At 45.7% G+C, this 14,638-nt stretch overlaps 2 protein-coding genes across 2 annotated transcripts in view; both read right to left on the reverse strand.

The window, feature by feature from the left end:
* SLC39A12 (solute carrier family 39 member 12) overlaps positions 1 to 1,275 on the reverse strand; it is a 40,936-nt gene extending 39,661 nt beyond the window's left edge. Inside the window, exon 1 of the mRNA XM_039913845.1 lies at positions 952 to 1,275. Coding sequence (XP_039769779.1) covers positions 952 to 1,230 — 279 coding nt within the window. The 5' untranslated portion in view covers positions 1,231 to 1,275. The remainder of the gene's footprint in view (positions 1 to 951) is intronic.
* A 3,694-nt stretch (positions 1,276 to 4,969) lies between these two features.
* Positions 4,970 to 14,638, reverse strand: part of MRC1 (mannose receptor C-type 1) — a 68,336-nt gene continuing 58,667 nt past the window's right edge. Inside the window, exons 24-30 of the mRNA XM_029078212.2 lie at positions 13,818 to 14,050; positions 12,572 to 12,737; positions 11,474 to 11,623; positions 10,755 to 10,868; positions 7,414 to 7,584; positions 6,646 to 6,687; positions 4,970 to 5,929 (exon numbers count right to left, since the gene is read on the reverse strand). Coding sequence (XP_028934045.1) covers positions 5,679 to 5,929; positions 6,646 to 6,687; positions 7,414 to 7,584; positions 10,755 to 10,868; positions 11,474 to 11,623; positions 12,572 to 12,737; positions 13,818 to 14,050 — 1,127 coding nt within the window. The 3' untranslated portion in view covers positions 4,970 to 5,678. The remainder of the gene's footprint in view (positions 5,930 to 6,645; positions 6,688 to 7,413; positions 7,585 to 10,754; positions 10,869 to 11,473; positions 11,624 to 12,571; positions 12,738 to 13,817; positions 14,051 to 14,638) is intronic.

Here is a 14,638-nt window from a genome sequence, read left to right on the forward strand (position 1 = left end):
TAACTGAATTATGTACCTGTACCTTGGAGAGGTTAATGTGCACTGAAAACAAGATTCTTCACATACATTGTATCACAAACAGATCTTTTGCTCTCTTTCCCTAACTTTTCCTCCAAGAATTCATGACTAAAAAAGTCCTCCTGTCCCCCTCAAATCCTTGCAAGTGGGGACCCTGAGGAGACTCTGTCCAATCAACTAGAACCAGACACTAAAAGAAAACTAGGAGTCCCTTCAATTTTTAAAAAAAATCAGAAAAAGAGGAAACTTAAAGGTGAACCTAGAGTCTACTCCATTCTTCCTCCTCCTTCCTTTGGAAGAGGCAGGAATCACCGGAAGGAACAGAGGCTGGCAGGTAAGATAGGAAGAAAAACAAGAAAAAAAACCTCTCTAATAACTGCAAATCAGATGGAGGAAAGAACGTGCGGAGGGAAAGAGGGTGAGTGGATGTTTTCTGTGCGAAAGGTCTCTTCCAAAACAGAACCAAGCCGATCAAAATGTCTGCTGAGCCTCACTGGGTGTTGGTTTAACAGCCACAAGCTATTACAGTGATGTCCAACTCGATTTTTTTTGTCTCCACCCTAGTGCTTAGTACAGTGCCTGGCACATAGTAAGCTCATAACAAATGCCATTATTATTATTATTATTTTCCTTTCAGATCCCCACATCCTCATAAAGCAGTAATTCCTTCATTCAATTATATTTATTAAGTGCTTACTGTGTACCGAGCTCTGTATTAAGCACTTGGAAAGTACAATTTGGCACAATCAAAACTCACCATCCTATGCCCCTCTAGACTGTAAGGTCATTGTGGGCAGGGAATGTGTCTGCTTATTGTCCTATCGTACTCTCCCAAGCGCTTAGTCCAGTGCTCTGCACACAGTGAGCGCTCAATAAATATGATGGACTGACCTATGCCAAACTGCCCCTGATGAACTGACTCCAGTTACTGACCGGGTCGCACTTCTCCTGCACCCCGAAGTTTCCAGGCGGCGGGCACCCTGTTTTCTCCATGAACGTCCTGATGAGTCCTCTCGATCGGTTCTGGAGTGGCGAGGTGTGGTTGTAAGTCCACTGACGGTGTCGCGGGACTTGGGTCAACCGGTCTCGGCCCTGACTGCTGCCGCCACCTTCTGCTGGGGAATCCCTCCAAAGCTGGGCCCCTCTGGCTGGGGGGCTGACCAGGAAGACCAGTGTCACCCAGAATCCTCCTGGGATCTTCCCAGAGCACATTTCGGCCCCTCTCTTCCAGATGAGTCGGTCGTCAGTGGGTTAGCCGGGGTTTGGCGTTTACCGAGTACACTGGGCACCGGAGGAATTCGAATGGGGATGGGGAAAAGAAAAAAAAACCTTTCCGTTAGAAGGGCTGCAGTGTGGGGGAAAGGATTTATTCAGAGGCTGGCTAAGCTGATTTGCAGCAACAACTTGTTTCGGATGAGTTGGGACTCTGAAACCGCGGGAAACTAAGATGATTAAGCAGTATGATCTAGAGGAGAGGGCAGAGGGCAGAGAGTCAGGAGGCCTAGATTCTACTTCCGTTCTGCAGAGTGATCTTGGCCAAGTCACTTAGCCTTTCTGTGCCTCAGTTTCCTGATCTCTAAAGCAGGGCTAAGATTCCTATTCTCCCCAGACTGAGCCCTTCTTCAGGCAGGTACTGTGTCTGTTCCAATTATTTTGTCTCTATATGAAGTGGTGGTGGGTTCTTTTGTGGGTTTTTTTTTTAGGAAGCTCACTGTGGACAGAGAACTAATCTGCCAACTCTGTTGGAGTGTACCCTTCCAAGTGCTTAGCACAGTGCTCTTACCATAGTAAGCACTCAAAAAATACCACAGATGATCATTCATACAGTGCTTATTCTATGTCCAGCACTTTTCTAAATGCTAAGGTAGATACAAATTCATTTGTCCAGACAGGCCTGGCCCCACGCAGTCTAAGTAGGAGGGAGAACAGAGATTGAGTGCACATTTTTATAGATGAGGTAACTGAGGCCCAGAGAAGTGAAATGACTCACCCAAGGTCACACAGCAGACAAGTGGTGGAGTCAGAATTAGGACCCAGGTCCTCTGACCATCAGGCCTGTGCTCTTTCCAGTAGACCATGCTGCTCCCCTAATTTGTGCTCGGCATAAAGTAAGCACTTAATAAATACCATTATTATGATTATTATTATTAGCTTGAGAATATTGAAGCATTATAGGTGAGAAGCCAGTCCTCCAACTAAAACTTTTTGAGGTTAAAAAAAAAGTTGGGAAACTAAGTTTCCTCGTCCATCACTACTTAATAAAAGTTTGAGGAGTCCGAACAGGAGAGAAACATGTTTTCTTGGTTGCTTTCCCAGAAATAGGTTACTAAGCTCAGCAGCTCAGATTTACGATGTCCACAAATTTTCCCCTCCCACCACCTCACCTCCCTGCATGATTCTGAACACAAACGCACCATGTTAAGAAAGAAAAAGCAAATCTGGACATTCACAAAACCATAAATGTGTCTTAGTGGTGAGCAAGGATTAACAGGGTCAAGCAGTTGAGAGGGAAAAATAAACTCTAAATGCTGGTTGTAGCAGAATTTTCAAATGTGGAGCAGTAGATCCTTAGCTTGGTACTAGCAGATGTCAGTGGGAGCCACACCAAAGAAAACCGTTCAAGTTTTACCTTTCAATAAACCTTCTTTTTCTGCTCTTGATGAATTTGAATAAAAACCTGAGTTATTAAATCCACTGGGATTTGAGAGGATGGCAGCCTCATGACTGGATAATAAATATAGGTCAGTGAAAATGCGAGTTCACTAAGCTTTAAGAAGAAAAAAACTGCTTTGCAACAGATTGTTAAAGGAGATTGCCTGCCATATAGTAAGCACTTAACAAATACCATTTAAGAAAGAGAGAGAGAGAGCATTGTTAAAGGAGAATTAAAGTTTTTGTCCAAATCGAGATCACAGTCATGGCCGTGGAAGATCCAAGAAGCAGTTCAGGCTGTTTAAAAGAACTTACTTATGTCAGTTCTGACAAATGACAGGAGTTACGAGCCGTTCTAAACCCCAGATTCTTACCTTTGGGAGAAATAAAAATGATTAAGCCTCTGGAGCTTTGTGGCCTTTTGAATCCCTGAAAGTATTTCGTGGTTGGAAAGTCCAGTGTTTTTTTAACATTCCTTGATGCGGGTCTGGAAGCTAGAGAAGGATTAGCTTGTAGCCTTCTTGGAAACTTGTCAGTTGCTAAGGAGCGGGTTACTTTTAAGATAACAATGGAGGTGGGCACAACTTAGTACATACTTTTCTGGGCATGGGGTGGAAATAGTAAATAAATGCAGTGGGCTAATTCACGGCTGATTTGAACACAGATACACGATTCTTTAGTCAGCGTGGATTCATGGAAAGCATGGGAAGGCCTAGAAGATAGCACCTAGGCATCGGATGGACCTCATTCTTTCATTCAATCATATTTATTAAGCGCTTTATGTGTGCAGAGCTGTGTACTAAGCACTTAGGAGAGTACGATACAACAACAAACAGACACAATAGTTACTAATCCCAGCTCTGCCATTCGTCTGCTGTGTGACCTTGGGCAAGTCGCTTCACTTCTTTGGGCCTCAGTGATCTCATCTGTAAAACAGGGATGAAAACTGTGAGCCCCGTGTGGGACAGGGCCCTGGTCCAATCCTCATTTTACAGATGAGGGATCTGAGGCACAGAGAAGTGAAGTGACTTGCCCAAGGCCACACAGCAGACAAGTCGTGGAGCCAGGATTAGAACCCAGGTCCTGATGCGTAGGCCCACACTCTATCCACTAGACCACACTGCTTCTGCCCTTTGCTGAACTGTTTATTTAAACAGAAAAGACCTTAGTTAACCAAGAGAGTATTGAGGATGGAATGATTCAAAAGGCATGTTGAGTGACTAAAAGGGGAATATTTGGTTGGATCATTCTTGATCAGTTCTTTTCCTGCACTTGGGAAATTCTAAGAAAGTTTCTAAGAGTCTTAAACTACCGGATGGGATTATCTGTTGTCATTTTATACCCACTAAATGCTTATCATTTCTGAAGTCGTCAGCTGTCCTTCATTATTAATGTAGTCACTTCTGCAGGGAAACGTGGCAACTGCTCCTAAAGATAATCTCCTTTACGATATTCTCTTCCATTTCAACAGTTCCAGCTAGATCATGGCTGAAAACCAGATGACCAAGATTATGTGGTGACCAATCAGTTCCAATCTCTTCCTCAGTTCTCTTCCTAACCAAAGTCATAGATACCGATTTATCCCAAATTGTAGCAATCTGCTACAAGTCAAAACTCACCCATGCTGGGCAGCAGTGGCACAGGAGAGAATCAAGGACAGAGACTCGAGTTTACTGCACGGAAGGTGGCAGTGGTAAACCGATTCCTGATTTTTACCAAGAAAACTCTATGGATCCACTACCGGAAGGATCGTGGATGGAGAGCGGGGCGTTCTAGGAGAGATGTGTCCGTGGTGTTGCTATGGGTCGGAAACGACTCGATGGTATAAGACAAGACAAGGAAATCCATTCCTTACTGTCACTCCTATTTCTTTAAATGGCATTTTTTAAAGGCTTAATATGTACTAGGGACTGTACTAAGCACTGAGGTAGATACACAAAAATCAAGTTGGGCACAGTCCTTGTCCCACAGGGAGCTCACAGTCTTGATCCCCATTTTCCCAATGAGGGAGTGGAGGCACAGGGAAAAGAAGTGACTTGCCCAAGATCACACAGCAGGCAAGTGGTGGAATCGGGATTAGAATCCCGATCTCTCTGACTCCTAGGTCCGTGCTCTATCCACTAGGCCTCGCTGCTTCTGTTCTGATTGTACTGTACTGTACAGTGCTTGGAACATAGTAAGGGCTTAATGAATACCATATTATTGTTGCTGTTATTACATCAATATTACTATTAGCAATAATAATAATGCACACTGCCTTGAGTTGTTCATTTCCCAGCACCCAAGCAGATTGTCTGGATGAAGAAGAAAGTCAACCGTATTTTTATTTCAACCATTCATACCTGGTGGAAGAAAACATTTTAACAATGATAAAGGAAACAGAGTTTAAACAATATATGCAAAATTTGACGTATCAGACCAAATTTTGGAATGTTAGTTTATCAGCTGCCTCACTGTTTCTGCATAAAGAAAATACAATGATAAACTAGGAGGGTGGGAAAGGAAAACGAGCTAAAGAAGAAGATGAAGGTTTTCGACTCTACGTTGCCGACGGGGAATTACATAGCATGAGAAGGTTCTTACGTCACACTGAGACTAAATACAGTCCAAGGTGGGTTGTCTCCTTGAAGAGTCCTGGAGCAGAGCGCTTAGTACAGTGCCTGGCACAGAGTAAGTGCTTGCCAAATATTTAAAAAACTGCAGAATTTCTAAGTGCTCCTAGAGTTCACGTGGGAACTCCTCACACGCTTCATCCTCCTTGTGAAGTGCTGCCATTTTGAAGTTGTGAAACGGAAGATGACTGAAATCGCGGCCCAGTTTAATACCGACGGATTCTCCCACGACATCTTCCCAGACTTGAAGAGAAGCAATGGCTCCTACTGATGTTTCCTAAAGGGCAGGCAACGTATACTGTTTGGTGAGGAAAACTATCAGTTTGGCTGGGACCATCCAGGGCCAGCGCAGTGTCACCGTATCGGTTGGAAACCCGCCTGAGCTCCCGACCTTCCCTATAGGATGGCGTGTTCGTTCTGCTCGATGTTACCCATGAGGCCTTTGGTGTCGCTCGTTCCTGGAACCGTTTCGCTGTTGAAATAGAGGGTGTTCTCGAAGTTCTCTTCCGGGGTCAGAGGAAACCGTCTCCTCTTGTAGAAGAAGTAGCCGGCGACGCCGATTCCCGACAAAATGAGGAGGATCACAACGATCACGGTCCCTGTGGTGCTTTGTGAAGACGAGGAGACTTCAATCTTCTTGGGCCCAGCTGAAAGCAAACACAGAACTCCCCTGAGAGACCGAGAGAACTCAAGGGCAGGGCCCTCACCGAGACACAGGGACTGGGGATGACAGGATCCCCTGGAGATGACTGTACAACGGATGAGTTTTTTATGGTATTTGTTAAGCGCTTACTAGGTGCCGGGCACTGGACTGAGCGCTGGGATAGATGCAAGCTAAGCAAGTTGCACCCGGTCCATGTCCCATGTGGGGCTCACAGTCTTAATCCCCTTTTTACTTGTGAAGGAACTGAGATCAAAAGAAGTGACTCCCCCAAGGTCTCATTTCAGGCAAGAGGTAGAGCTGGGTTTAGCAGAACGGGCAGCAAAGGCATGCTAAGAATTCAAATGTCCAGTTCCTGAGCACTGTCCAGAGGTAGTCCCTCACTGGGTTTTCTTATCAATTCTCCTTATAATAATAATGGCATATGTTAAGTGCTTTCTATGTGTCAGGCACTGTTCTAAGCGGTGGGGTAGATACAAGATAATCAGGTTGGAAAAGATCCTTATCCCACCCAGGACTCACAGTCTTCATCCCCTTTTTCCAGATGAAAGAACTGAGGCAAAGAGAAGTGAAGTGACTTGCCCAAAGCCACACAGCAGACAAATGGTGGAACTGGGATTAGAACCCAGGTCCTTCTGATTCCCAGGCCTGTGGTCTAACCAATAGGCCACACTGCTGCTTTTGGGGTCGACGTCAGCCTACCTGTGGTGGTTGAGGCTTCCTGCGTTGTCTCGATTTCGATAACTGCGGAAGGAGAAGCAGCACTGTCAAGGTGGCCGGGGATTTCGGAACCCATTCATTCATTCATTCATTCGTTCAATTGTATTTACTGAGCACTTAATGTGTGCAGAGCACTGTATTAAGCGCTTGGAAGAGTACAATACAACAATAAACAGACACATTCCCTGCCCACAACGAGCTTACAGTCTAGAGGGGGAGACAAACATTAATAGAATTAAATAAATAACAGATATGTATATAGGTGCTGTGGGGCTGGGAGGGGGGGGATGAATAAATGGAGTAAATCAAGGTAATGCAAAAGGGAGTAGGAGATGAGGAAAGCATGGTTTAGTCAGGGAAGGCTTCTTGGAGGAGATGAGCCTTCAGTTAGAGGCAGGGGGAAGTGATTGTCTGGCAGATATGAGGAAGGATGGCATTCCAGGCCAGAGGCAGGACGTGGGTGAGAGGTGGGTGGTGATGAGATGGACGAGATGGAGGAAAAATGGCGGGTTGTTCTTCTCACACTGGCAGACCCTTGCCGGGCTTACTCCCCCACTCCCTCTCTCCCTTTCTCCACCATTCCCCTTTCTTTCCCTCCCTCCCTTCCACCCACCAACACCCTGATCTGGACTTCCTGGCAGCACGGTAGGATGAGGTATTGGGTAGGGGACAGAGGTGATGGACATTGCACTAACTCTCATTCATGGGCTTCAGGACACCCTTCAGGACACCCTTCAGGTTCTTCCTTACCTTTAGGTTTTTTACAGATGTATCCCTTATAGGAGGAGCAGCCCAGATCATTCCAGAATCCACTTGAGGAATACAACTCCACGCAGTCTTCGTGGTTATTATCATTGGAGGGCTCTTTGGAGTTCCAGTTAACGAACGTTACTGGGTTGTTGTTACTCCATAGCCATATCCCTGGTTGCCAAAAGGAATGAAGAGAACCGGAAATTACGACTTCCCTCGTCGGCGACAACCTCCTCTCTGGTTTAGACCGTGAGCCCGCCATTTAGACTGTGAGCCCGTTGTTGGGCAGGGATTGTTTCTATCTGTTGCCGAATTGTACATTCCAAGCGCTTAGTATAGTGCTTTGCACATAGTAAGCGCTCAATAAATACGATTGAATGAATGGTCTCCCTACCTCCAGGCTCTGCCTTCTCTGGTCCACACTTCCCTCTGCTGATTTTTCAAAAATGTCCCTTCGCACTTGTCTCCCCCTCCTCCCAAACCATCTCTACATCAAAGCAGCATGGCCTAGTGGATAGACCCCGGGCCTGGGAGTCAGAAGGACCTGGGTTCCAATCCCAGCTCCGCCATCTGTCTGCTATGTGACCTTGGACAAGTCACTAAACTTCTCTGTCCCTCAGTTACCTCATCTGTAAAATGGGGATTAAGACTGTGAGCCCTGTGTGGGACCAGGACTGTGGTGCTTAGAACAATGCTTGACCTAGAGTAAGCCCTTAACAAAAACCATCATCTTATTATTATTGTAAATTATTTCTATTAATGTCTGTCTCCCCTTCTAGGCTATAAAGTCATTATGGGCAGGGAAAGTGTCTACTAATTCTGCTGAATTGCACTCTCCCAAGGGCTTAGCACAGCACTTTGCACATAGTAAGGGCTCAATAAATATCACTGTTGGATTGTCCCCACCGCAATACTCTGTACATATCTTACTTATCCTATTATTGAAGCCCTAACCCAGGTAAATATCTACTCTGCCTTTTTTGTCCTCTCTGCAACTCATTTTAGCATGCTCCCCACTTCTAACTGCAAACTCCTTAAGGGTAGAGGTCTACTATTGTGTTTCCCCCCAGTGCTTAGTACAGTGTTCAGCACTCGGTAGGCACTCAACAGCTATTATTGCTCGACTGACAGTAATAGCAATGCATAAAGCATGTGTCCACATCAATTTTTAATGATCTACAGGGGATTCTAGATGAATGAAATTATTGAAATCCAACCAGCTAGCTCCCGGTGTGAGGGGCCGGGGGGATCCCTAGCCAGACCAAGAGAGGAAGTATGGATGGGAAAACACAGATGGGAACACCTCTAAGTTACACCTCAAACAAGAGACCTGTCTTTATGCCACCTTATGTTCCTAAGAGAATGATCAGCAAGATGAGTCTTTGAGAAATTCAGTGGGAATTCTCAGGAAACCAAAACCCTCCCGTGACTGTGAACGCCTGTGTTTGAAGCCACTGGTTTTCTCTTCAACATGTTCCTGCCTAAATGGATCAGTGGTGTTTATTGAGTGCTTACAGTGTACACATCACTGTACTAAATGCTTGGGAGAGTACAGTACAGCAGAGTGGATCTATATATTCCCTGCCTACAGAAAGCTTGTAGTCTAGAGGGGGAGACAGACATGAATACATAAAAGTTGTTAATGAATACATACTAATAGTATATTCATGAATACATACTAATAGTATGTTCTCTTATGTAGGATAAGTAAATTATTTACATCATACATATGGGTATTTTTATGGTATTTGTTAAGCACTTACTACGTGCCAGTCACCTTACTAAGCTCTGGGGTAGATACAAGCTAATCAGGTTGGACACAGGCCACATAGGGCTCACAGTCTTAATCTCTATTTTACAGATGAGAGAACTGAGGCATGGAAAAGTGAAGTGACTCGCACAAGGTCACGCAATAGACAAGTGGCAGAGCCCAGGCCCGTGCTCTTTCCACTAGGCCTTGCTGCTTCTCTCTTTATGATAATACATAAGATATATGAAATATATTTTATTATATTATATGTATAAATTCCTTAAAGCAATCACCACTTCCCCCAAAACATTCCCACGCACGTCAAACCTACGTGTTTAATGATGAGTTCCTCTGCCACCCACAAATCCTCTTCTTTTTACAGCTAAAGTTCACATATTGTACCCACCACCCAACTCCGCTGCTTGAAGAGGTGTTTTTTTTTTTTAATTATTATTATTTTTCCCTAAACCATTCGTGGGCGAGTCTTCTGCAGTACTGAAAAAATTCTGGTGTTCAAAAGCAAATCACTGAAATGCAAAATCCAAAATCTGGAGACTTGTCTTTGCACAGGGATGCTATGCATCCAGTTGGAAAGTGAAATGTATGTGGTCTTCATTTCAGGGTTACTTTATAATTATAATTATGGAACTGCTTAAGCACTTACTAAGTGCCAAGCACTGTACTAAGCACTGGAATAACTGAAGTATATGTGGAACAGACACAGTCCCTGTCCCATAGAGGGCTCTTGTGAAATCCAGGGAACTGCAGTTAAATTAAAAAATCCCCTCTATAGTACTGTGGCATTTTTTAAGTGCTTACTATGTGCAGGCACTGTTCTAAGTGCTGGGATGGATAAGAGCAAATCAGTTGGACACAGTCCACGTCTCATATGAGGTTCACAGTCTAAATCTCTATTTTACAGATGACGGAACTGAGTCCCAGAGAAGTAAAGTGACTTGCCCAAGGTCACACAGCAGAAAAGTAGGGGAGTCAGGAGAGAAGCATCATGGCTTAGTGGCAGGAGCACGGGCTTGGGAGTCAGAAGTCGTGGGTTCTAATCCCAGCTCTGCCACTGATCAGCTGTGCAACTTTGGGCAACTCACTTGACTTCCCTGTGCCTCAGTTACCTCATCTGTAAAATGTCAGTCAAGACTGTGAGCCCAACGTGGGACAACCTGATTACCTTGCATCTACCCCAGTGCTTAGAACAGTGCTTGGTGCATAGTAAGCGCTTAACAAATACCATCATCATTATTATTATTAGAACCCAGGTCTTTCTGACTGCCAGACCCATGTTCTATCCACTAGACCAGGCTACTTTGACTTGGGCAGGTGAGGGAGGTACATTTCTTCTTATCATTATCATCATTATCATTATTACTGTATGTAAGCGCTTACTGTGTGTCAAGCACTATTTTAAGTGCTGGGATAGAGAAATATTAATCGGGTTGCACACAGCCCCTGTCCCACATGGGACTCACAGTTTAAGTAGAAAATGGAACAGCCTTTCCTGGAACAAGGCAAGCCCAAGCCCGAGTCCCTTTCCTTGACCAGGCATGTGATAAATATCAGACTTAGGGAATGATCATACCATCCACGTTTCTAAACAGTCCTGTCCAGAAGTTGGTTTTGCTCTGAAACGGCTCCACGATGTAGGTGAGGAAGTGGGATTCAGCAGCACTGTCGATGGAGACTAAGGTGGCTCCTGTGGAAGGAAAGAGTAAAGACAGGGAAGGCAAGTTTCAGCTGGTCCATTTCTCTCTCCTGTCCGAGCTGACCGGGCTGTAATTTGGAGGTTTCTGATAACCCGGGGTAAAAACTGGCAGTTTCTGGCTAGTCCCCGGAAAGGTAGATGAGGTGAGAATAGAGGAGACAGGTTCAGGGGACAATTTTCCTCTGTGATGAACTGTAGGAGGACCTTCAGTACTCATTTATTCATTCATTCCATTGGATTTATTGAGTGCTTAATTGTGTGCAGAGCACTGCACTAAGCACTTTGGGGGAGTACAATACAACAATAGACACATTCCCTGCCCACAAGGAGCTTACAGTCTAGAGGGGGACATAGATATTAATGGAAATAAATAAATTACAGAATTGTACAAAGGTGCTGTGGGGCTGGGAAAGGACATCTCACCTCTTTTCCAAAACCTCCAGCAGTGGCCCATCCCTCTCCACAACAAATATATTTTGTGAGAACATACTCTCCCAAACTTAGTACAGTGCTCTGCACAGAGTAAGCACTCAATAAATACAATCTACTGACAGACTGACTCCTGAGATTCCAGGTTGTGAACAGCCATGACTTACCCAGCCTCATGCACTCCAGGGAAGCTTGGCCCCAGTTCCTTGAGGTTGACGATTCCACGTAGTAACAGTGGCCGTGGAAGGGAATCCATGCAATGTGCTCCGACTCCGGACATTTCCCTGGCAGCTGGGGAGGGTCCGTGGGAGGGATTTCTGGTAGAAGAGGGGAAAGCAGCCATTCTGAGATTCCCATTATGCTCCAGCGGTGGACAACATTCCCCGAGCCTGGGGTGGCCCTGGGAATATCAGCCAACAGCGGGTCATTGATGGTCTTTCAAATCAGCTGCCTGGGTTGATCATTTATAACATTTTTAATGTGATTTGGTCTGCTTAATAAACTTCTCAGAACCTCAGGGGCTTCCACAGGCTGAAGGGAGGGAGCAAAGGAAGTGGGAGAAAAGGATGAAGACAAGGAAAGAGGGACGGAGGGAAGAAAAAGGGAGAAAAGGATGAAGAGAAGGAAGGAGGCTAGGGAGGAAGGGGGACAAAAGGATAAAGAGAAGGAAGGTGAGAGGAGGGAAGAAAGAGGGAGAAAAGGATGGAGAGTAAGGAAGGGAAAAAAGAGGGAGGAAAGAATGAAGAGAAGGAGGGAGGGAAGAAAGGGGGAGAAAAGGATGAAGAGAGGGAAAAAAGAAGGGGAGGAAAGAATGGAAAGGAAAAGATGGAGGCTTTGAAAACAGACATGCAGAAAAAACACAGAAATTCACACTAAGGTAGCTCTTCAGAGCCAATTTTCTATACTGTGTCTACAGGTAAACCAACACTTCAACCAGAGAAAGTGTGGCTTAATTGGACAGAGCATGGACCTGGAAGGCAGAGGACCTGGGTTCTACTCCCGGCTCCACCACTTGTCTGCTGCGTGACTGTGGACATGTCACCTCACTTCTCTCTGCCTCAGTTTCCACTTCTGCAAAATGGGGTTTTGATGCCTGTTCTCCCTCCTACTTAGAGTGTGAGTCCCACGTGGGACCTGTTGATCTTGTATCTAGTCCACTACTTCATACAGTGCCTGGCACATAAAAAGAGCCTAACAAATACTATAAAAAAGGAGTATTCAAATCCTCCCTTCGCCGGTGAGAACGATTATGCTTGACTACTCACCTTCCGACCTTTTGCAGACAAAGAAGTGCTGATCAGTGCAGGAAGCGGTCTTCCAAAATCCATCTCGGTCCAGGTAAACGCAGGCGTATTTCATGGTGGGCTCCTCGGAACCCCAGTTGGTAAACCTGATTCTCCAGCGATCCAGCCACAGGAACTGGCCATCGGTCTGGAAGGAGACATGAGTGTCATTAGAGGGGGACGTCTCGCCACTGAACCCTTTTTGGGGGTGTCAGGGCTTGGTTCTGAGCAGACGCAACCCTCACTCATTCACCTTGCCCCCTCCTACCTCACCGCGCTGATTTTCCACTACAATCCAGCCCATACACCTCACTCTTCTAATGCCAACCTATTCACTGTACCTTCATCTCGTCTATCTCGCCGCCAAACCCTCGCCCACGTCCTGCCTCTGGCCTGGAACTCCCTCCCTCCTTATATCCGACAGACAATTATTCTTCCCACCTTCCAAGCCTTATTAAAAGCCCATCTCTTCCAAGAGGCTTTCCCCGGCTAATCCCTTACTTCCCCTGAGAAGCAGCACGGCTTAGCGGAAGGAGCACAGGCTTGGGAGTTAGAGGTCGTGGGTTCTAATCCCGGATCCGCTACCTGTCAGCTGTGTGACTTTGGGCCAGTCACTTCACTTCTCTGTGCCTCAGTTACCTCATCTGTAAAATGGGGATTAAGACTGTGAGCCCCACGTGGGACAACCTGATTACCTTGTATCTACCCCAGCGTTTAGAACAGTGCTCGGCACATAGTAAGCACTTAACAAAATACCATTATTACCATTACTCTACTACCTCTCTATTTTGCGTCCCCCTGGCATTTGGATTTGTACCCTTTGTTCACCTCTCCCTCATCCCCAAAGCACTTACCTACATACCCGTAATATATTTTTATGTCTATTTCCCCCTCGAGACTGTACTTCCTTGTGGGCACAGAACAAGTCTACCAACTCTGCTCTACTGGCCTCTCTCAAGCATTTAATATGCTGCTACGTACACAGTAAACGCTCAAAAGGTTCGACAGATTGATTGAACGGGGGCAGAGTTGCCAAGAGCGGCCCTAGCTTTCTAGTCCCATGGCCTCCAGCTTCTTGTCTATTGAGATCACAAGTGGCCATTGCGAGTTTGATGTCAGGCAAGGTAAGGACTTTGAGGCAGGATACAGCCTCAATGGTTTGAAGAGCGCAAGAACACAAACCCGAGAGAATGACTTCCGGAAAGACATTTTTGCTCTGCCGCCCTACCAGGTTGCTATTCAGGCCCAACCAGACGGGCTCTCCGAACTTCAACATCTCCAGCCACAGGAAGGAATTGGTGTAGGGATCGGGAATGCTGGCCAGCTGGGAGGAAGCTTCTTGACACCTCTTCTGGGCATCGTTCCAGGTCAGGTTGGAGCGGATGACTGAATAGCTGTTGTTTCCAAACCGGATGAAGCCGTCCGCGGGAATCGTGGTTGGGGACTGAGGTAGAGAAGGTTCTGGAATGGAAAGATAGATCGGTCCAGATCTGGAACCCCACTCAGCCCCTCTGAGGGTCAGCTCCACGTGGCCATTTGGGGAAATGATGCTATGTATCAAATGTTTTACTGTATGGAAGAACTGCCCGATTCAAGTTGGACACAGTCCACCTGTCTGCTGCGTGACCTCTGGCAAGTCACTCGACTTCTCTGGGTCTCAGTTATCTCCTCCTTAAAATGGGGATTAAGACTGTGAATCCCACCTGGGACAGGGACTGTGTCCGACCTGATGATATTATATCCACACCAGTGCTTAGTACAATGCCAGGCACATAGTAAGCCCTTAGTACTGTGCTCTGCACACAGTAAACGCTCAAAAAATATGATCGAATGGTAAACACAGCACTTATGTACATATCTGTAATTTATTTATTTCTATTAATGTCTATATTCCTCTCTAGACTATTTGTTCACTGTGGCCAGGGAACGTGTCCGTTTATTGTTATATTTTACTCTGCCGGTGTTTAGTACAGTGCTTTGCACACAGTAAGCTCCAGACAAATACGATTGATTGCTTGATTGAATGAATGAATGAATAAATGCCATAAA

Source organism: Ornithorhynchus anatinus, chromosome 13 (genome assembly GCF_004115215.2).
Source record: "Ornithorhynchus anatinus isolate Pmale09 chromosome 13, mOrnAna1.pri.v4, whole genome shotgun sequence".
In the NCBI taxonomy this organism is placed as follows: Eukaryota; Metazoa; Chordata; class Mammalia; order Monotremata; family Ornithorhynchidae; genus Ornithorhynchus; species Ornithorhynchus anatinus.